The 23,730-nt window shown below is 46.3% G+C and overlaps 1 protein-coding gene across 4 annotated transcripts in view; it reads right to left on the bottom strand.

Moving 5' to 3' along the window:
- The window catches only part of LOC119181192 (FGGY carbohydrate kinase domain-containing protein), a 167,785-nt gene that overhangs the window by 75,109 nt on the left and 68,946 nt on the right, over positions 1-23,730 (bottom strand). For all 4 annotated transcript variants that reach the window (XM_075882985.1, XM_037432373.2, XM_075882987.1 and 1 more), the window contains 4 exons: positions 23,320-23,411; positions 21,476-21,583; positions 12,496-12,560; positions 2,556-2,706 (listed from right to left, as the gene is read on the bottom strand). In XM_075882985.1, coding sequence (XP_075739100.1) covers positions 2,556-2,706; positions 12,496-12,560; positions 21,476-21,583; positions 23,320-23,411 — 416 coding nt within the window. The remainder of the gene's footprint in view (positions 1-2,555; positions 2,707-12,495; positions 12,561-21,475; positions 21,584-23,319; positions 23,412-23,730) is intronic.

Raw genomic sequence — 23,730 nt, 5'->3', positions numbered from 1 at the left:
ACATTCTGCACTCTTGTCAAACGAAGCAAAAGCTCACTACGTCAAACCACCCGCAGAAAAATGTACTCACGGAGCACCTAAAGCGAATACTTACAGATGTACTTGCAAAGTATATTTCTTGGTACCACTCTAATAGGAACCATGTTTTACTGTACGTTACATTTACACACAAGTCTTCACTCTGCGACACTTTTGGTTACTCTCCATTTGTTTTGTTCTTCAGCCGAGAAAAAAACCTTGCCCCTTGATACTGTCATTTCGTTTCCAGCAGCACCGACCAGCCAATATGCCCTTGACGTTTTTTCTTAGGCTTCGCATGCACGGCAAACAGCCAGTACCTCTCAAAAGAACCAACGAGATTTCTACGATAGACAATACCAAGACGTGCTCTTTTCATACGGTTCTTTGGTTTTGCCGCGGGCTCCTTACCTGGCAAGTCCGCTTCTCGGCAAACCGGCTTTCTAGATGCGCAGGCCCATATTGAGTCCTTCATACCGTTACTTCTACGACATATGAAATCGCTCCTGTCACGTCATCACATTCATCTGCCTCACAAGTCAGCTGTATGGTAAATGTGGCATACTTGAAGCCCTACCCCTCTCCCTGTAATGATGATACCTAAATGTGCTTAGGCGGCGTTTTTGCTGCTGGGGATTACGCTTCATGCATATGCCCAATGACTGGGACCATGTGCCTGTGTGTCCAACGCAGAGGACGAAGAGCCGTCGCCGCGCGTGCTCTGAGCTCGGCTGGTCAGTGCTGTAACCGCTGCTTTATATATACAGAATGTTTCAAGAAATGTGCTCAATATTATTTTTAAATTACAGAAAGGAGGCAACTGCATGCTATATGCGGCGTTGCTTTTCCTGGGGTGGAATGCATTTTCAGATGCACACAAACCTTAGTTACAGCAGTAATTACAGAAATTAATGCAATTACCGTTTTACCAGTGGAAATTGCCGCTCCAGTCAAATGTGCGAATTCAAGCCCTTCTTACGAATAGTCCATGGTCACTTTGAAATTTAGGAAAGGCGGCCGCAGGTAATCACCACGAAGTGACGAAGTCAAGCTTATTGAGCTGCCAAAAGCTACAGCGACGCATCAAACGGCGCATCTAGCATTCACTTCGAAAATGCCTTCAGGGACGAAATTGTTTCTCTCACATTGGGGGAGAAGAATAAGCAAGCACTGATAACCGGCCACGAAGCAAAGTTTCTAGATCGATGGTTGATAATAGTGAGGGAATCAGTGTCATCACTGAGGGCATTTCCCAAGTGGATGGTAGATGTGCTGTTTGGTGTGTCGGTTTCAGTTTCGCCAACTAAATTAGCTCGACTTCATCACTCTGCATTGATTAGCAGTGGCTGGTTTTCCAAAATTTCGGAGTCGCTATGGACTACTCGGGCTTGAATTTACCGACTTGACTCGACCGGCAATCGACATCAGTTAGAAAGTTAATGATGTTTATTTCAATATTTACGACAGTAGTTTTTTTTTTCTATGCATCAAAAAGTGCCATCTGCCACAGTAAAGAGAACACTGAAGGTACCCCGCCGATGCCTCCTTTCTGTTTTTTTTAAATATTATTGGGCACATTTCTTCAAACAACCTGTATACTCTCTACAACCTCGTTGATCAGGCTTGATTGATAATCGAGGTTTAACGTCCCGAAACCACCATATAATTATGAGAGACGGCGTAGTGGAGGGCTCCACTACGGCGTCTCTCATACAGCGGGCTCCACTACGGCTCCGAAAATTTTGGCCACCTGGGGCGTTTCAACGTGCACCCAACTCTGAGGAGTTGGGTGCACGTTAAGCGATTTCGCCTCCATCAAAAAAGCAGTCGCAGCAGCCGGGATTCAATCCCGTGACCTGCGTTTGTTGATTACGCATCTCGTCCTTCACATCAATTTGTAATTAGAAAAGATAACCCCACAGCAATGACAATACCAAACTTAATATCGCTAGAAACATTTCGGAGACATGTGGCTGACTTCGGCTCCACAGAAAAGAGGGCCCAACTATCTCCCACAGCACACAACTTCTCCTCTCGGTGCTACACCTGAAGCAAAATGAACTTGACCAAACTTGCTGCAAGTGACACATGTTTACACTACCATAAGAAAAAGCAGTCTATAAGACACATCAAATAGTATTTCACATGTAGTACGTCCCGTTTCCCGACCTCCTTACAATTTTACTCATGAGGGGCAAATCCAAAATGCTTACTCCAAACAAGGGCATCACCGATGCTCTGGTTAATGAACCAGTGGAAATCGTACAGGAATCACTGGGTCCCCAGGTTTAACCGTTCCTAACGTTTCGCATTAGTGGTGCTGCACGTTCTTTTTTTTTTTTTTCGCTAAGAGGACCTGTGGGAGTGTGATTCGACACAGCGCCGACACCATGCCTTTTTTGATCAGTTTGCTTTGTTTTTAACCGTGGAAATTCTACCAGAAATTGTGCCACCTCTGTGCTTTGTCAACACATGTTTCAGACAAAACATGCAGTTGCATTCCCTATTGATAGAAATAAGCGCTGTGTACTACAAACCATGCCACGTAGATTCGGGTCCGCGACTGGTGACCTGTTCCCGTGGAAGTCGGGCCATACGTGGAGGTCAGCCACGAGCTGTGACGGAGAATCGAAACCACGTCGCTCGCACATGCTCAGTAGCAATGCGTTCAGTGTGTCCTCTGGCCTCCTGAGTAAGACAACAAAAAGAAAGATACAAAACGAGCGAGAGAGAAATGAAAATGCCCAGTGTCACATAAAGGGTGACGCAATGAATGCGATAGCAACACATTCGAATGTTTTACGAAGCAAGGCTGGCATTTGATCTCACGTAACTCCGCAAAACGCTGAATCAGGGCTGCTGGCCACTCCAGATATACTTCTGGCACCATTTTTTCGTGTTGAGACCGCAGCCCCTAGAAGCTCGCGCCTGCTGTGGGGGCACAATGCGCGCGCTGATCTTTTTCGCAATAGCGCGACCACCATAAGCCTCCCCCCCCCCTTTTTTTTCGCTCACGAGATAAACGCGCGCTGATGACCCTGGCCGGAAAAGCGATGTTGTCTCCGCAGAAAGATGAGGCTAGCTTATCCTTCCCCGTGTATATATATATATATATATTGTAACGGTAGGATGAGAACGACGAAGAAGACAAAGAGGAGGACGATGTTGTCAGATCTGTGAGCCAACTGGGCGCCATCTTGTCCACCACCGAGTTTATTCCTCGTTTTATAAAGTAAAGTTATTCTCCCGTAACATCATTGGTGGGAGGTGCGGGGTACTCACTTCACGCAAAACGGAGCTTCGTAGCGGGCGCCTAGTGGTCTCCCCCATGGCGACTGCAGTCAACAATGCCGACCCTTCCCCGACTACCGTGCCTTCTCCAACTACGTCCGTGCTTTCTCCAACTGGACCGTCAACCCTCATCTTGGAGCCCCCGAGAGATCCAGGTACCTTTTCTGGCACTGATGGCATTGACGTAGAAGCCTGGCTGAAGTCATACGAACGAGTGGGTGTACGTATGCGATGGGATCCAACGCTCATGCTGGCCAACGTGATTTTTTATCTCAGAGGTACCGCAAAGGTCTGGTACGAGACGCACGAGGAAGAACTGACTAGCTGGGAGTTATGCAAGCAAAAGCTCCGGGAGCTATTTGGCAGGCCTGTGGGAAGTCAACGCGCCGCCCAAAACGAGCTCGCACGTCGAGTTCAGACGTGCACCGAATCATACCTCACGTACATTCAGGACGTGCTCGCTTTGTGCCGCAAGGTAGACTCGCAGATGTCCGAAGCCGATAAGGTTGGCCATATTATTAAGGGCATAGCAGATGACGCCTTTCACCTTCTTGTGTTCAAGAATTCATCTACGGTCCACGACATTATTTCTGAATGCCGGCGCTTTGAAGAAGCGAAGAGCCGCCGTGTTCTCCACCAGTTTGCCCGGCTTCCAAACACGGCTGCAACGTCCACATGCGAAGACCCTCGCCTGCCTTCTACGGAAAGTCCCGGTGACGTTGTCCGTATTGTCCGTCGGGAAATAGAAGCCGCAGCTCCACTCGTGTCAGCCTCCCCCAACTCCGAAAGCTATCACGCCACCGTCTCTCTCATACAGACCGTCGTGAGGCAAGAACTGGCCAACGCCGGCTTAAACGTCTGCTCCATTCATCGTCCAGACTACGCCACACCAAATCCACCCGTGACTGTTCCGCCCAACCGACGTTTTTCTGCCAGCCCACATTATCGCGACCCGGCGGTATGGCGCACCCCAGACGACCGGCCGATATGCTTCAATTGCGGTCGTATAGGCCACATTTCGCGTCACTGCCGTGCTTGGTCCAGCTCTGCTCCGTGGCCTCACCCTCCGCCCCATCGCCCACCTGTCTGGAATTCACGCTCATCACCGAAAACAGAGCCGCTAACGCCTGAGAATTCCTCGCGCCCCCGATCCAGCCGCTCCCCTTCGCCACAACGCCGTTTCTCCCGCTCGCCCCCATCTCGCCGATCGCCGTCCCCAAGCTCGTTCCGGCGTTCACCTCCGGAAAACTGACGGGAGCAGCTCTTGGAGGTGATGCTGCAATACCGACCCGATCCCAAAATCCTCTACTGACCTTGCCCGCACATCAGAACCTTATCAATGTTGACGTCGACGGTGTACCTACTACAGCCCTCATTGACACTGGCGCACACGTGTCTATCATGAACGCTGACCTTAGAGCACGGCTGAAGAAAGTCCTTACTCCTGGCCCAACTCCTGTGGTCCGAACGGCCGATGGTGGAAAAGTCGCCGTAATTGGTGTGTGCTCAGCTCGCGTCAGCGTCGCCGGACACCACACATCAGTTCTGTTTTATGTTTTAGAACACTGCCCTAATGACATAATTTTGGGCCAAGACTTTTTGTCTGAACATTCGGCCTTGATAGACTGCTCTGCCGGTATAGTGCAACTCGCTCTACCTAATGTTGTTGATCCTCCAAGTTGCCCTCCAAGTCGGCTTTGTTCTACAGAACACCTGCGTCTCCCTCAACGAACAGTAGCTTACATAGGCGTCTCCCCTGTTCCACCTGTCCCAGACGGTGTTTATATTGTGTCCCCCAATGTTGACGTCCTGCTTTCGCACAACGTTGCGTTTCCTCACACCGTCATCACTATTACGGCCAATGCATCCTGCCTACCCTTAGTGAATTTTTCACTATGTACACAAGTCCTCCCTCGTGGTATATCTCTAGCCGAGATCGTGCCGGCGGCAGAGTGCCATATTTGCACTCTAAGTTATGACAGCATCCCGAGTGCCGAAAAAACTTCGTCTACTCCTCCATCAGACCAAAGTGTGTTAACCAAGATGATTGCCCCCGACTTGCCGAAAGAACAAGCTAACGACCTGCGTTCCCTGCTTGCATCTTTTTGGGACATCTTCGACCTTGGCGACCGCCCACTCGGCCAGACGTCCGTTGTTAAGCACCGGATTGATACAGGCGATACGAGTCCCATCCATCGGAGACCCTACCGTGTTTCCCATGCAGAGCGGCGCATCATCCAACAGGAGGTCGACAAAATGCTTTCTCGGAATATCATCGAGCCTTCATGCAGTCCCTGGGCGTCCCCTGTTGTACTTGTAAAGAAGAAGGACAACAGCTGGAGATTTTGCGTCGATTATCGCCATTTAAACAAAATAACGAAGAAGGACGTCTACCCTTTACCACGCATAGACGATGCCCTCGATTGCCTTCACGGCGCAAAATATTTTTCCTCCATTGACCTCCGCTCTGGGTACTGGCAGATTGCCGTTGATGACATGGACCGTGAGAAGACGGCGTTTATCACTCCCGACGGCCTTTACGAGTTTAAAGTGATGCCATTCGGTTTATGTAATGCGCCCGCCACATTCGAACGTATGATGGACGCTCTGTTGCACGGCTTCAAGTGGTCCATCTGCCTGTGCTACCTGGACGACGTTATCGTTTTTTCGCCTTCTTTTGCGACGCACCTTGAAAGGCTATCGAAAATCTTATCTGTCTTTCGTAAGGCGGGCCTGCAACTCAATTCGGCAAAGTGCCACTTCGGCCGTCGTGAAATTTCTGTCCTCGGACACCTCGTTGATTCCGTGGGGGTTCGCCCTGATCAAGATAAAATACGCGCAGTAAGAGACTTCCCTGTACCAACCTGTACCAAAGACGTTCGCAGTTTCGTTGGCCTCTGTTCTTACTTCCGCCGCTTTGTTAAAAACTTCGCCGACGTAGCACGCCCTCTCACTCAACTTCTCAAAAAAGACGCTGGCTTCATCTGGGGCCCTGAGCAAGCAGATGCGTTTCAAAATCTAGTGTGTCTGCTTACGTCTCCGCCTATCCTCGCCCACTTTGATATTTCATCTCCAACAGAAGTTCGTACAGACGCAAGTGGCTATGGCATCGGTGCAGTCCTCGCCCAGAAACAACAAGGACGAGACCGTGTTGTTGCTTATGCCAGCCGCCTTCTTTCGCCTGCTGAAAGAAAATATTCAATAACCGAACGGGAATGTTTGGCACTTGTTTGGGCAGTCGGTAAATTTCGTCCCTATTTGTACGGCCGGCCATTCACAGTAATCACAGATCACCACGCCTTGTGCTGGCTTTCGTCCCTTAAAGACCCTTCAGGCCGTCTTGGCCGTTGGGCGCTGCGCCTTCAAGAATTTGATTACTCAGTCCTGTATAAAACCGGCCGCCTGCATCAAGATGCGGACTGCTTGTCCCGGTATCCTGTCGACCCTCCAGACGGCGACTGCTCTAAAACCACCCTTCCTATCGACGTTTTCTCTCTATCCGCGTTTCATGACATTGGAATCGAGCAGCGACGAGATACTTTCTTGGACGGTATTATCCGAAGGCTCACATCGGTGAGGCCCGACCCTTCCCTTCGAATGTTTGAAATACATGATGGTGTATTGTACCGTTGCAATATGCGTCCTGACGGCCCCGAAAGACTACTCGTCGTTCCCATTCAATTGCGTCACACTGTTCTCGCCCAGCTTCATGATGCACCTACAGCGGGTCACCTCGGCGTGTCACGGACCTACGACAGAGTTCGCCGGCGCTTCTTCTGGCCTGGCATGTACCGCGACGTCTGCCGTTATATTGCAGCCTGCGACCCTTGTCAACGACGGAAAAAACCAAATGCCCCTCCGGCCGGACGTCTTCAGCCACTGCACATCCCACAAGACCCATTCTACCGTGTTGGCGTGGACCTGCTTGGCCCTTTTCCTACGTCAGCTGCGGGTAATCGGTGGATTGCAGTAGCAACCGATTATGCTACCCGATACGCGATCACACGGGCCCTTCCAACCAGCTGTGCAACTGACGTGGCCGATTTCCTTTTGGAGGACGTCATCTTACATCATGGCGCCCCTCGACAACTCCTTACCGACCGAGGCAGCTACTTCCTTTCCAAAGTGGTTGATGACCTCCTCCGCTCCTGCGCCACTAAACACAAGCTCTCGACTGCTTACCATCCACAAACAAATGGTCTAACGGAGCGCCTCAATCGCACTCTCACCGACATGCTCTCCATGTATGTCTCCGCCGATCACCGCGACTGGGACACTACGTTACCGTTTGTAACATTCGCGTACAATTCTTCCAGACACGACACCGCTGGGTTCTCTCCTTTTTTTCTGTTGTTCGGCCGTGACCCTGCGCTACCTTTCGACACCCTCCTGCCGGCCGGACTAAATGACAAGTCTCAGTACGCTCGTGATGCAATAATGAAGGCCCAAGCGGCACGCCAAGTTGCTCGACGACGCTTACTGGACTCCCAGGACTATCAGAAGAGCGTATACGACGCCCGCCATCGTGACGTCCACTTCACACCCGGAGATCTCGTTCTGTTATGGTTCCCCTCGCGCCGCGTTGGACTTTCGGAGAAGCTACTCCCACGCTATTCAGGTCCCTACCGTATCTTACGCCAAGTAACTGACGTCACATACGAAATCACCCCTACGGACCCCGCCATCCTTCACCCTCACACTGACGTAGTGCATGTTACGCGACTCAAACCGTATTACTCCAGTGCCTCCTGATTAGCACCGGGTCGGTGCTCCAGCCGCCGGGGAAATCATGTAACGGTAGGATGAGAACGACGAAGAAGACAAAGAGGAGGACGATGTTGTCAGATCTGTGAGCCAACTGGGCGCCATCTTGTCCACCACCGAGTTTATTCCTCGTTTTATAAAGTAAAGTTATTCTCCCGTAACAATATATACATACATACATATACATATACCTCAATAACAGCGGTGACGGCAACAACAAAAATCAGCCGAGACTGTCCATATAATCGCTATCACAATAAAAAAAGCCAGTGAGCTTTCTCTAGACTGAGCCTGGTCAGCTATCCTACGTTGGAGGAGGAAGGGTACAAAGAGTTTTTCAAAAAAAGATTTATGAACGGCCACTTATATTTTTGTGCACGAGTTTTCTTTCATTCTTTCTTTCTTTCACATTGTGTATTACTCTTTCCCAACGTAGTGGGATAATAACGAGGTGAACGGGTGAAGTGCCTCAGACTGGCTGGCCGACGTTTTGATAGGAGGACCTATCTTTTTCAAAGGCGCCGTGTCATCTTTGGCGGGTTAGTTTTAAAGAGGTTAGTGATGATGTCATCTCATGGTGATGGCACGTGTCCTTGTTGATATCGCTGTCTAAAAAGCAAAATACTAAAAAGCAGGAGAGTGCAGTCCTCGCTTCACATCAAGTCAAGTTTTAGTGATTCAGAAATGTTCTCAGAGAGTGGTAAAAAAAAGGAAAAGCGTGAAGTTAGAGCGGTGAGCTGCAAAGAGGGCAGCCGCTTCAGACACGAACAAGTGAAAGAGCTTAAAGCTTTGAAGCCGGCAGACTGTATCACATTCTGGTGTTGCTAGTACGCATGTTTCAATTGGCATTGTTGTGCAAGTGTTGGCCAAACAGCTGGTTATATAGATATCTGTAACTTTTCAACATATGTCTGTGAGTGCAAAATTTGTGCATATATTTAGCGTCATTTCATGACGCATCGCTCAATAAAAAAATTGCAACATGCGGTCACCTTCTCTCCGCATGCTTCGCATAACGTCGTTTCCCAGGTACAGGATCTGTTAATTTTTTTTTTTTTTCGTTTGTCCCGCAATTGGGCCTTCATAACAGTGTGCTTAGCAGCACAACAATTGAGTGGCTAGAGGCAACAAAGACGTCCATGTGTTGTATCTAGGCAACAATGCAAAGTCTCAACGCGAGCTGAAATAACGCTTTGATAAAATAGCAGACTTACATCAGAAATATTTGATCGGTGAAAAGCGGACGATTGAAAGAGGATCGAATGTTTGGAGAACGGCTCATAAAAATTCGTACGTGACTGGCGCACCTTGGAGGAAAGGGTGGAAGAAGAGTTGCATCCACGCAACAACTAGAAAGCCTAGCAGACACACAAACTTTTTGTACACTCAGTGTGCTGGTCTTTCGTTCTGTTTTGTTTTGCTCTTTTTTTTTGCGGTACCACAAGCCGGTTGGTGAGAGTTGAGAGCTCTGCTAGAATTTCCACAGTGAATGCTTGTGTATACTAAAGGAAGCAAATGGAGTGAAGCTTTGCAGATCAAATACTCATCTATCGCTGCGATGGAAGTATTCAAGTTCACATAATACAGATCAATTTATTCGATAGGTGTTTCACGGAAACCAGAGAATAAAGCATTTTGCGGAAAAATCGTAATAACGATAGAGGTTAAAAAAAGCAGGAATATATGAACACCCCATCATTAATTACTTTCACTGAGAACATTGTGAACCTTCCTCCTTAAATACGATAACGTTTTGCTGAACCGCGTGATGCATCTTCTGGCGCATCATCATTATCACCATCATCACAGAACGCTGTGCCAATGCCTAACAGCGATATTTCCGCCGTGAGACCAATGCTGAGGCGGCCTTTGCAGCTATGCAACGTGCAAATCGTTGCTTGAAACATGGTTTGAGCTCATATACACATAATAATAAATATGAGGCTTGTATATACATTGGTAAGCATCCCCTTTGGTGGTCATATAATTTTACGTCGAGCGAAAATGCAATCGCAATAAATGCATGGACATATATAATTTTCTTGGATGTGCGCCGGAGAATACGAGGGCAAGTAAAAAAATTATCTACACTTTTGTCATATAACTTTTTACATGGAGCACTTTGATTTATGTGCAGGCATATTTTATTGTTTTACTGTAGTGGTAATGCCATAAGAGTTGCATGTTACTTCTTTCATTTTTTGTCCTTCTGTTGCAGATATTTAAACGACTACTTCCTTGCGCCGAAGATGACGAGCTGTGATCCGATTCCTCTGGTCCGAAGGTGTCAACAGATCGCAGACTATCCTCGTGTGACGTCCCCGCAAACACGGACTGAACCCTGGTCCTTTCAAGATGTGTTCGCTCGTTTCTTAAACCCACGCATAAAAAAAGGAAGAGAAAACCTTCGGTGTAACGAATGGGCATTCTGGAGTGGAGTACCTGGAAGGATTATTTCTACTATTCTCACGGGCTCCCCCGCGCAAACACGAAGACCGGGCGGTGCCTTGTCGTCTACAGACAGTGTGACGGTGTACGGTGGAGATAATCCACGTGCACCTTTCAGATTTGTGGCATGGGGGAGCAGCAGAGCACCTTTTGTTGGTTCAGGGAATGTGACCCTGCCGCAGCGCCTGCGCCGGGTCAAACCTGACTTTTCGTCAGCCTCAGTGGCTCCAGGGCTCATTACTGCGTTCTGCGCGGATGACCACCCACAGCCTTGAATGACGAAGAAGCGGCGGCTACGGAGAATTTCACGGGAGACACCGAGCTGCATGGAGACGTCAAGACTCGTTCTGGACATCGACTCGTCAAGTACCAGAAACCGGGGCAATCGGTTCGGCCGAAAACTTTTCGGCACAACACTGCAAACTCCGGACGTTGGCCATTACAGATGACACACTTTGTCGGAAGCATCGCGACCATTGTTCGCCCGTAATTAAAGTGTCTTGGGACAGCTCGCCCATCTCTCTCTCTGAGGCTTGAGTTTGTACATTGTTACTTGCTAGCCTTTGTTTGGGAGAGGGTTTTCTACTGGTGTGAGCCACGGGGGCGGCCGTCAAAGATGATACACTCCGACTGACCAGAAAATATGCCACATCTATAGTGGCGATTGGTTTGGGGCCCCGGTAGGGCGGAGTTGGGTCCTACAAAAAGGGGCTACGAGACGATACGAGGGGGGTCAGAGATATACGATGTGATGAGCTCGAAACGGTAGAGAGGCAAGGACGGTACGATGAGGAATGAAGGTTAGGAATAGGAGGCGAGTGAATGGAGCGTTACGAAAGAGGGCTAAGATGGAAATCACTGAGAGGCACGACGTAGGCGACGATGACGAAGACGATGAAGACGCTGACGAATTAGACAGATCAGACCTCGACGCCAAGAACCAACCTTTGGCCCCGATTCGAGCAGCCAACTACGAGGCCCCGACTACATGGACATTCTGTAAGACGAACTTCACCTCCCTTACTTAAACGAGCTTTGCGGGTAGGGATGCGGCATATTGAGACATTGCGCGGTTTTATTCATTGATAACATCATCGTTTGTGTCGTCCTGTGTTTACTCTGTATTGTGGCACCCTTGTATTGTCACCGATACTTCGCTTATGTATTCTGTTTCGCGTCTCGGGAGTGTTTCCTGATGTGTTACAATTTCTTCTAACAGAGATGTCGTTCAGGGACAGTATGTGTGTACGCCATTTGCACTTGCTAATAAATTAAATGAATCAGTAAACAGAAACAGGTCGTAGCGTCTCTTACTTCCCGGCACCAGCACGAATCTCTGTAAGTGGGAAGTGATTGAGACACATAGCCAAGAGGGAACCGGATAGACAAAAAGGTTGAGTGGTCTTCCTTCATTGGTAATCGGTGGCGTAGCGGGGGACGTCTCACTCGCAATAAATTTTAGTTACACCTCCTTTAGCCCAAACCTGGTTGCATGACTTTCTCATTTTGAGCCTTTCTAGGATGGTTTCCATAGTTATGGATTTGGCTCAGATTTAAACGTGCAAAATAGGGCACAAAAGTTGTTGCACGGCCAACCAAAAGCCTCTCATTTGGAAAGAATACGTCAACTCGTTGGCAGTTAGAACAAGTGGTAAGGAGTAAAATTACGCATAAAAATGATGTGTGTTGTATAACCCTAGCTTCATATTAATAAACTCTAAATTGGAAAATGTAAATAGTTCTTCCACTTAGACTTGCAAACATAAAGACGTATAAAGCCGGATAACATATTATGTAGAATCGTATCAAAGATTTTTCAGTGTACTGTGTTCTGATTTGATCAAATGCATTTTAGACGATTCACTGCGAGGGCTTCCAGCATTTGAGGCAACTAGGCAATACCAGTTAGCACCAAATATTTTTTTTTTCTTAAAAAGAGAACACGTTGGTCTCACGCCAGCGAAACAAACTCACCGGCCCGGCTTCGTTTTTGCTTGTATCAGCGGGTATGCAGGGTGCGTCGAAATCACATGGTCTACCTGCAGTGAAGGATCGAGCAAAAAAGAGAACAGGAAGACAGGGAGGTAAACCAAATGCTAGTGTACGAAATGCCTACACAACAGTAAAAAAGCTAATGCTATTCATTTACTTTTGCCTTATGCACTCGTAGTACTTTTTTTTCTTTCGTAAGTGGTGCTAAATGAAAGAAGTTAATAATACCATCTGGGGTTTGACATTCCAAAACCACGAGTTGATTATGAGAGTCATCGTAGTGGAGGGCTCCGGAAATTCAGACTGTCTGGTATTACTTAATGTGCATTATATCGCCCAGCAAACGGGCTTCTACCAGTTCACCTCCAGCGAAATTCGACCACTGTGGCTGGAATTGAACCCACTACCTTTTGGTCAGTAGCCAATCACCGTAGCCATTGTTACACCGAGGGGAACCAATGAAAGATGTGCATGGAAATAAATGTTAACAAAATACCTCCGTATGACAGGCTGAAGGATGTTTATTGCTTTCTTTGATAATAAGTGAAAGCAGGCTTCCAATATTTTGATCAAACCAATATGTTTGCCTAAGCACACTTGATTAACACTCTTGTAGCTTGTTGATTATACATACTGAAGGAAAAACAACGCATATTGACGAGAACGGACTGATACAAAGGAGGGAACACAGAGACACAGGTGCTGACCAACAACTGAAGTTTTATTTGTTTGTATGGTTGCCCATTCGATGTCGTCGCCGACCATCATGCACTATGCTGGCTTTCATCATTGCAGGATCCCTCAGGCCATCTAGCCTGTTGGGCTCTTCGCTTACAAGACTACGACATCCGCGTGCTGTACCACAACGGACGCAAGCATGCTGACATCGATGCCCTCACGCACTCCCCTCTGCCCGATGATGACGTGCCCTGCTCAGTAACTTATATTGCTATTTCTGTCATCAATGTTGACATCCTCGCTATCGAACAGTGAAAGGGTAGTTGGATCACCCCACTGATCGACTTACTCTGATCTGCGCGCAACAGCATCCACACGTGCCTTGCGTCATCGAGCTCACCATACCGCTATCCGAAACGGCCTTCTACACCGACGCAATTACGACTCCGATGGCCGGCAGTGGTGATTCGTCATACCCCGCAGTCTGCGGTTGGAGATATGAGAATCTTTCCATTCTGATCCGCAATGTGCGCACTCTGGGGTATGCAAAACTTACCACCACATTCGACAATGCTACTTCTGGTGCGGGACGTACCGCTATGTGCAGCAGTTCATTCGCTCTCGCATCACTTGCCAACGCCGCAAACCATCAGCACAGATGTTGCACGCCGGTCTGCAACCGCTACCTTGGCCTAGCCGTTCCTTTGGGCGCGTAAGGAATCGACTTGAATGACGTCGGCTGACGTCAGCCGACGTCGGCTGGTAACAGCTGGGCCATCATTGCCGTAGACCATTTAACGCGATACGCTGAAACCGCCGCTCTCCCGGTGGCTACTTCGGGTGATGTTGCGTCATTTATGCTACATCAATTTATACTGCACCACGGACCACCCCAAGAGCTTTTCAGCGATCGACGCCGTGTCTTTTTGTCGTAAGTCGTCGAAGCCATTCTGACGGAGTGCCATTCTGTCCACCGCAAAACTGCTGCTTACCACCCGCAGACGAAGGCCTCCCCGAAAGCTTTAACCGTACTCTCGGCGACATGCTTTCAATGTACGTTGCCGCCAACCACACGAATTGAGATAATATACTGCCCTTCGTCACCTACGCCTACAACACCGCCCCTCAGAGCAAGACCGGGTTTTCAGCTTTTTTCTTGCTGTACAGAAGGCACCCGTCGCACACCATGGATACAATACTCCCGTACACGCGGGATTCATCGGAGTGTGCGCCTATTTCTGAGGCAGCCAGACTTTCTGAAGAGTGTCGCAAGCTTGCCAATACATTTACGGCTCATGAGCAAGAGCGGCAGAAGAGTATTCGTGATGGCTCCACCACCTCTGAGCCCACGTTTCTTCCTGGTGCGCTTGTATGGTTCTAGATCCCGACCTCTGTAGCTGCCCATCTTCCAAACTACTTCCCAAATACGAAAGCCCATACTGTGTCATCGGGCGCACATCTCCAGTCAACTATCTGTTCGAACCCGTCGAACAATCTGCGGACATGCGCCGCCGTTGGAGCGACATCGTCGACGTGGAGCGCCTGAAGGCCTATTATGACCCGCTCATAATAACAAGCTGTTAGGTCTCCAGGCAGCTCCCTCTTCGACCCCGAGGTAATTGTAGCGAAGCCTCCAAACTCTGAAATTGATCAAACTCTTGAATACCTTCTAGTGGAGCTACTTAACAAGGACACCACTCGCGCTGGGAGTCCATGCTTGGCCGTGACTGTCGCCATTGTGTATGCTCGCTGGTTGCCGGCTAATAAATGCCTTATAAGCTTATACACCATAAAATAAATGGCAGGTACGAAAAGAAACAAAAAAGAGAAAAGCACAGCAAAATAAGAAAGGCCTGATATAGCACTCAGGAAAGTTAACCAAGTGAAACAGTGATTATCTAGTTCCCAATAAGAAGGCTAGCTCTCTATATAAAAGGGCTATTGATGAGTTGTTCACACAACTGTCCTGTAGGTTCACGATATTTCAGGTCTCTTTGATTTCTCAGGTCACTTTATCGCCACACCTGCGTAGTACTGTCATGCTACTGAATTGGGGTGGGCATTCACAAGCTTGCCAGTGTTCAGAAATTTACATGGTCACATTGTATTTATGGTTGACGTAAGTGCTTCCGCAAGACATGGAAATAGAATAAACAACTCCCTCAGTACATGACACGAACTTATTGCGATGATCAGTGACGCAGCCAACCTTCATCCCACCCATCTGATTTACTCATTTGCACAGATGTGATTAGCCGTCTGGAGCTGCAAATAGAATGTTTATCCCATTTTTTTCTGCCTGTATTTCTCAGGTTGTGGGAATATACGAATGAAATGACCGTACACTTCTTATATTTGTCTCTTACGCCGGTTATCTCTCTTTAATATTGCTTCTGCCATTAAGGATAGAAGAATTTGTGGGTATCTAGGCTGTACTAGACGGCACTTTCAATTCCAAATGCTATATTTTAGCTTCTGCTCGCACAATTGCTTGATAGCACTGGTTGAGCAGGAATGTATGATGCTGCACTTAACCAACTTTGAGTTGGCTGAATCGAAGGGAAGGAGTGATTTGTCAATGTAGCCCGAGGCTCAAAGGCCCAACGGGCATGACTGCGGCTAAAATATAAACCTAATACTAAAAAAAGTCATATGACGGCATTGGCCGAGTATGCTATAATTTTGGCTCCGCAACAATATTTGGCTCGTCCTACGGTCTTCCTGAGGATCACAATAGGACACAATATATTCACGTGCGCTTCTTTTTTTTTTTTTTTTTTTTATTGATTTAATTTCAGACAACCCGTGTACACAGTTTGCCTAGGGGATCGGCGTAAAGGCAAAGAAAGCCTGACAAAGCGCCAACCCCCTATGTACACACATACATAAACAGGTTATATATAGCAGTACAAAAATTGAGAAATTGAGATACATACAATATCAAAAAACATTTACAATTTTTTTTTTTTACATCAAGCCAGTATTAACAAAGAAATGAACAGCAATTATGAATTAGCACATAAAGAAATAATAAGAGACTATTTACGCACAACAAACAGGCAGACAAAAGCAAAAAAAAAAATTCATAAAGTCACAGCAGCACATAAAAGTTACATACAAAAGACCCCTTACACTCATAACCAGCGTTTTGTGTGCACCACGCTGGCAAGTCAGTTGCACTAATGAGCATAAGCATGCAACACGGGCATTCTAAAACTAAGCCATCTACCATCAATAGGCCAGGGATATTCGATGCGAAATGAACCCTAATTAACGCTGCTCAGGTTACCAATGACCGACGACTTTAAACAAGGTTATGTTGTATTTATGGTGCTATTCTTTATCTGGGAAGAAGAAGCCCTGACAAATATTCTGATACTTGAGATTGTGCAGTGCTCACACACAAAAACACAAAAAGAAAAGAAAATGACGACACTTGAAAAAGTGGCCACAACATCTCTGACTTTGGGCTGAATTTTTATTCGGGAGCAAACAAAAGTAAACCAATCAAAGTTATCAGATAAAATGTGCGAAAAACAAAGACTTCTGGCATTTGCCTCTAACTAAACCTACATGCATCGACTTTTGTGTCAAATTAGCGCACGAGCTGGTCAAACACTCGTATTCTTCGTCCTAGTGTGTGATCGATGGCTAACTCATGCATCCTTCATTTCCACTTCTGATCTCGAACTTCTGAGGATACACGATGATACTTTCCAGGCACAAAATAAAAAAGCAGTTCGCCAGAGAAACCAAAAAGGCCTTCCACAACAGAAGAGGAAATTAAAGATGGGCGAGCGACGTCTGCATCGAGTGACGGAGAAAAAATGCTATTTGTTCAGCACGTGCCTTAGTACAAGTCTTCACGCGCATGTTTTGTCAATGAACAAAATAAATAAGAGCCGAGAATGATGCTTTTGTTTGTTTCACTTTTGACATGGTCCAATTACTTTCATAGCTAACATTTTTATGTGTTTCTAAATAAAAAAACATGGCTGATTCACCCGTCATAGGAAGGGGCATAACTCGAAAGTGAGATGCATATTCATAGGAGTAGTGCTTATTGTTTAGTGATATACAGGGTGTTTCAAGAAATGTGTCTAATATTTATTAAAATTTACAGAAAAGAGGTATCTGCATGCTACCTGCGGCGCTGCCTTCGAGTGGCAGAAGGCACCTTCAGTTGGGTAAAAACATTAATTATGGCATAACTTATAGAAGTTAACATAGTTACCTTTTAGGGCCGAAACTCTAAGCTGTGGGCGGTGCGTCCTCAATGTGTCTAGTACGTAGCCACTTCTCATTTAGTTCTTGAAATGTCCGCTAGCTGACAGTATTTGTATAAGATGAATATACGACTAAAAGATACGAGATGAAGGTACTTATAGTGTTCACTAGATGGACGGACAGACAGACAGTAAGGCAGACGGACGGGCGGACAGACGAACGAACACACAGACAGATGGACGAACAAACGGACATACAGACAGACAGATGGACAAGCGGACAAAGCCAGCGGACAAATGATTCACGCTTTAACTATAAAACCCTCCGAAGCTTCACGCCACTCATCATCATTCACTCCGTTCATATGCAGTGCTTTTTTCTTGCCAGTTAAAATAGCCGGTCGAGTCAAATGAGCGAATTCAAGCCTAATGATCACCGCGGAGTGATGCAATCTGGGCAATTTAGCTGTCAAATACTGAAACTGGCGCACCAAACAGTGCATCTACAATTCACTTCGAGAACACCCTCAATGACGCCGGACTCGCTCGCTGGCTTCTATGCTGACCGGTTGTGCCCCCGAGAGCTCCGACGACAGTGCAGCTCTGGTCGACTGGGATGGTCGTACGCCAACTCCTGACGCCGGTGCCCGACGACGACGACAGCGTAGCTCTGGCTGACTGAATTACCCATACGCCATCTCCTGTCACCGACAAGAGCTCTCGCCAGTGGTGCCCCGTCCTCGGACTGCTGGGATCGTCTCTATCTTTCCTCTCTTCTCCTCACTTCCGTCATTCGCTGTCCCTGCGCCTTGCTCTCTCCTTCCTTTCTCTCTTCACCTTTTAACTCTATCCTTTTAATGCCCTCTCTGCCCTCATCCCTCGTGAGCAACTGTTGAGGTGTCCTCCCCCTGAGAGACAGTTACGAGGCTCAGTTTTCTCTTCTTTTCATTTTAAAATCACTCCTTTCCCCCATTGATGACGCCCCTGTTTGCCTTCATTATGTGGAAAGAAAGAGCGAGCGTCGATAAGCGGCCTCGAAGGAAAATGTCTAAATTGACTGTTTATAGCGTGCGAGAAACAGTGGCATCATTTAGAGTGTTGTCGAAGTGAATGGTAGATGCACTGTTTGGTGTAATCAGCTAAACTAGGCTCATTGCTTCGTTCAGCGGGGATTACCAGAGGCTGCTTTTCCAAAATTTTTAAGGGGCTATAGACCATTCGTAGGAAGGGCTTGCATTTGCCCATTTGACTCGAGCGGCTATCACCACTGGTTAAACAGGTCATTGTGTTACATTCTATAATTACCGCCATCATTCATGTTTGTACGCATGTAAAGATACCCTCTGCAACAGGAAAGGCAAAGCCAAAATTAACACACAAATACTTCCTTTTGGGATTTTTAAAGAATATTGGACACATTTCTTCAAACACCCTGTATATGAGAGCCTGTACAACGTCTGTTGGCATTTCGCAGCAATAGCACAGTTTGACGTGGACACAGCCACGTTGTAGCCTTGCAGCAGGTCTCCGTCTCAACAACTATTACCCATGATCGTTGATTGACAATTGATTTATATATGCGATTTAACATCCCAAAACCACCATATCATCGGATTATGAGAGACACGACTAAGGAAATTTCGACCATCTGGGGTTCTTAACGTGCACCCCTATCTGATCACAAGGGCCTACAGCATTTTCGCCTCCATCGAAAATGAAGCCGCTGCAGCCGGAATTCGATGACGCGACCTGTGGGTCAGCTGCCACGTACCTTAGCCACTAGACCACCACGGTGGGGCCACCCATGATTATGATTTAACCGTTGTGGTAACTAAATTTTTTAACAAATACCTGAACATGGTATCATTAATTGCACACACAGATGACATCAACCAACACACACTAAATAATGCTACTAAAGTATACAATAGTCGGTGACAACACAAGAATAAAAAGCAAAATACAAATAAAAGAACAAGTGCCGCCTTGAAAACTCGGGTCCCAAGCCATTCATCTGTGTGATAGAGTCTTGGCTTTCGTGGCAACCATACGTACACTTTTGCTGCTAACACAAATAATACGCCCAATAATATTTAGAAGTTCGACATCCTTACTCCAACAACTATGTTAGGTAGAGAGTGATGTAGAAATCTTTGTGGATATTGCAAAGAAAGCCAACGTTTTTCGACCGATAACCAGTGGCAGCTACTTATGTCTTCATAAAGAAAGCACCGATGTAAACTGCGCGAATGATACTTGGCATCAACCAAATGAATAAGTGTGACTTTCCAGGGGTCGTATCCCACGGGATGGCTTTATGCTCTCCCATAGTACAGTACGAATTACTCTAAATCGTTAACCCTTTTTTCTAGACAAATTTTCTCGGAGGTGCGAGTGGCTTGTGCAGAATGTCTGGCCATTGATTTCTGCTCCTTACAGGACGGCTTTACGCTCTCCCATAGTACAGCACCTAGTACTCTAAATTGTTATACCCACTTTTTCTAAACACACAAATTTTCTCGGCGTTCTTAGGTCTCGTACCTACTAGGTAAAAAAGAATGGCTTTCAGCCCTCCTATAGTAGAGTACCGAGTACTCTAAATTCTTAACCACTTTTCTAAACACACTTCTCAGCGTGCAAAGGTACCGCTGTAGGTAAAGCTTATACTTATTCTTAGGTTGTAACCGACTATAGTACGCTCTACTGCTACTCACTTTGCGTGTCTTCAATGATCGTCAGGTACGGAGAGAAACAGCACGGTGTGCGCGTCTACAATTTACGCCAGCATTCACGCATATTGCTCTTCAGCAATGCGTGACGCAGAAGTTCGTAGCTTGAGCCGTGAACACGCGTCGGCATTCCACGTTCTGCTGGCCTCAGTTTGGCTTCATCAAGGCCTGACAATCACCCATCGATGGCGTCGCATTGCTCCAGTGCTTACTGAAACAGTTTCAGTAAATAGGCTGGTGCTGTCACACTCCAAGTAATCGGCAGGGAAACACTGTTGGTGCTAGTGAAAACTGCACGACTTCAACAACGAGCCATCAAGAACTAAGACGAAGTGAAAGGCAAAAAACGTAACGGCCTTGGGGACTCTCGCGTGGTGTGATTTTGTCATTGCTATCGAGAAACTTTAACCATAGCCCCTAAGACTCCGCACGTGCCAGGGCGCAATCTCAGGCGTCATGCTTTAACTGCGCTCTCCTATCACACATTCACTGTTGCGCCGTGCTCTCTGTTGATGAAGCAGGGCGGTGCGATCGTGTGTGACTGCGCAAGAGAAGTAAAGCGGCTTGATGCAGTTAAAGCATAGCCTCCAAGACTGCGTGCGCACCGGCGCGCAAACTGGGACGTCGTGCTTTAACTGCATCACGCCGCATTGCTTCTCTTGAGCACTCACAAACGACGGCATTGCCCCACTTCACCAACAGAAAGCACAGCGCAAGACAGTATGTACAAGAAAATATAGGAAACGTTCGAGCGAATATCATCAAGTGTCTCGAAAGCTCAGGTAGTAGAATCGCGGGCTCTATTCGTAGTTTCTCTAGGTATAAGAGAGTTGACACCCAGAAAAAAAGAAGTTTTGTTCAACGTTTCTTTTTTTCTTTCTCATTTGATAGCTAAAATTTTATGTCATATCCATGACGAAAATATGTCACTGAAATCTTGGTGTACACGGCATAGAACTCTTTCATGTTAAAAATCGGTTAAGAATCAGTCGATATTATATGCATTGCTTTCGTCCGTTGTCTTCTTTTTTTCTTTTTGTTTGTGAGCATTGCACAGCATGAATAAAGATGAAATGAATGAATAAAATATGATATGAATGAATGGAAAATGAATATGAATGAAGTGTGCATTTTGATTACCAAGCTTAGTTGTTCACTTAAACATTTGTTCTTTGTTCACTTCATTTGCTTCTTTTTCTCCATTTAGCGCGACCCGACAATATACAGCGCAAGTAAAGTATGTGGTGGAAGTCAATAACGTACACGTGCATCAGTGGTCGCCCCTAGGAGGACATAGGCAGGTAGCATGTGACTGCACCTGATACTGACCAGTGCTCCAGCAGCGCTCTGCCCGGCTTCGCTGAGCCACATGCCTGGAACCATGGCCGAGAAATAGGGGCCCCACACGCCTGGAGTGAAGATACAGTTCTCGTTCGCCTGCAAACACGTGTGCACACTGAGCCAAAGACGAGTGCACGTGTTTTGAAGGAATGCATTGCTGGACTACTCAGCTTTGTACTTACAAGTTTTAAGGACTGTACGGGTTACGCAAGAAGCTTTGTAACTTATCATTTGTTTATTTTGTACTGCTAGCTTGTTTTACAAGTCATAATCTGTGGCAGTTTGCACATAATAGTGTGTTAAAGAATGTGTTAGAATAATGAAAACTACCTGAAATTTGTGGTAAACAATTTTACAGCATGTCAAACACACAAAAAACAATAATGTAGAGTAGAGCACACACCATAATGCAGGTGAATATATTGTATTTTATTTCTTCTGTGCCAGCAAAGACCATACTACAACAAAATGTGACATCGTTAAGGCGTCGTTATAGTTAGGAATGTCCATTTTTTGCACATGTCCTTCATTAACTTTCATGTCAGCTGGAGTTAATGTCAGCATGAAGTCGATACATTTTATGCGATTCGGTGTCAAGAAATATTGAGAGTGCCATGGGTTGAGACAGTAGTAATGTCTTTTTTTCAATAATATTCACATAACTTACGTCATAAAGGAGGATTTGCAAGAACAGCAGAGCGAAAAATTATATATTAGTAGTTTTGCTTGAACCTTAAGACCACATTTTTCTTGAACTCAATAACTAAGGTGGTTGTTGGCATTGAAACTTATGTCACTTGCTGGACAGTCTGCTTGGCGTGTTGCGGCAAGTTACTTGTAATTTTTATAAGTAAATGTAGGCCACACTACTCCAAGCTCAGTAATATGAAAACATCTTTCTACACTGTCATATACAAAATATTTTCGTTTATATATGTCATATATTGAATAAAATTTTGAACATGAGGCTAGCTACACTGTGCGAAAGTTGGTAAACGCCCCCATGAACAGATCCTTCCACGACAACTTTATAACAAGAGCACGAAGACTGGAAGAAACTAGATACTTTACCCGAAGAATGAAATGTGAAATGCAGTCCTCACTTTCATACTTTTTTCAAAGTTCGAACTTTCAATGACAATACTTCCTGCTTAACACGCACCAATTTTCTATTATTTTGGCGTTTATCTCAGTATTTATAGACGGAAAACTGATATACGTACAATAGATGGCTTTTCAAAAAGAAAAAGATGATCACCAGGCCTGCGTGCAAAGCACAGCACAGTCACAGCAAAAGCTGAAAGAGTGCCATTTCTAAAGCCTCTTTTAAACACAATTTGGTTGACTGCTACAAGAACAATTGAAAGATACTTACTAAATCATAAATCATAATACTTTTTCTGTGGTAGACAAGCATTGACTATGCCATTCTTCGTCATTCTTTGGAGAAGCATGGTGCCCGCTACACAAGTCGAATCAAGTTTGTGCAATTTTTCGATGCTGCGGTGGACTAAGATGAAGAATTATCGGCGAGGCTTTTGTAAGTAATGGGTTCGAACGTTCGACAACCCACTCGTTGCCGAATCCACATTGTATGATGCCTCGCTGTTTTGCTGTTTTAAAATGCTTTATTACTCATAATAACAATCGATTTCTTCCCTGACAAGAATCGATTTGCAATGAAGCTTCAAGCACCGAGATGGCTCAGCGGTATACAATACTGGGCTGGCATGCTGGTGATCTGGGTTCGAATTCTATTGTGTAAGTGCTGTTTACTATTTACTCAGCACAGTGGATTTTGCTTATTGGACTGCACAGTTCGGAGCCCTCACCAGCATGTGGCACGTGGATGTTCCGGCAATGATGGCCAGGCGGCGGGAGAATGATTTGCAGAATTCACCTTCAGCTTCACAGCCAAGCAAACCTGTGTACGTCACAAGAATTTACATAAAAAAGCGGCATTGGCATATTTGGTATTTACTCGTCTAGGGTGGAAAAGGCGCGAAAACAGCATTGACGAAGACCAGTGTGTCATAATGCTGTCTGTGTCGTTTCTGCCCATTTTAGGGGCAACCGTTCTTAAAGGGACACTGAAGAGGTTTTTAACTCGCGAATTTATTGCGACTTCGGTATCCGCGACCTCTTACAACATGTCTACAGAGGCTTTTTTTGTGATCTTTGAATAAACTGCAGTGCTGTGAGCAAGCAAACTTCAACCACGGCCCGGCTTTGCTCCCTCTTTA

Source organism: Rhipicephalus microplus, unplaced genomic scaffold (genome assembly GCF_043290135.1).
Source record: "Rhipicephalus microplus isolate Deutch F79 unplaced genomic scaffold, USDA_Rmic scaffold_14, whole genome shotgun sequence".
Classification (NCBI taxonomy): Eukaryota; Metazoa; Arthropoda; class Arachnida; order Ixodida; family Ixodidae; genus Rhipicephalus; species Rhipicephalus microplus.
This window is presented reverse-complemented; position numbering and strand designations above follow the sequence as displayed.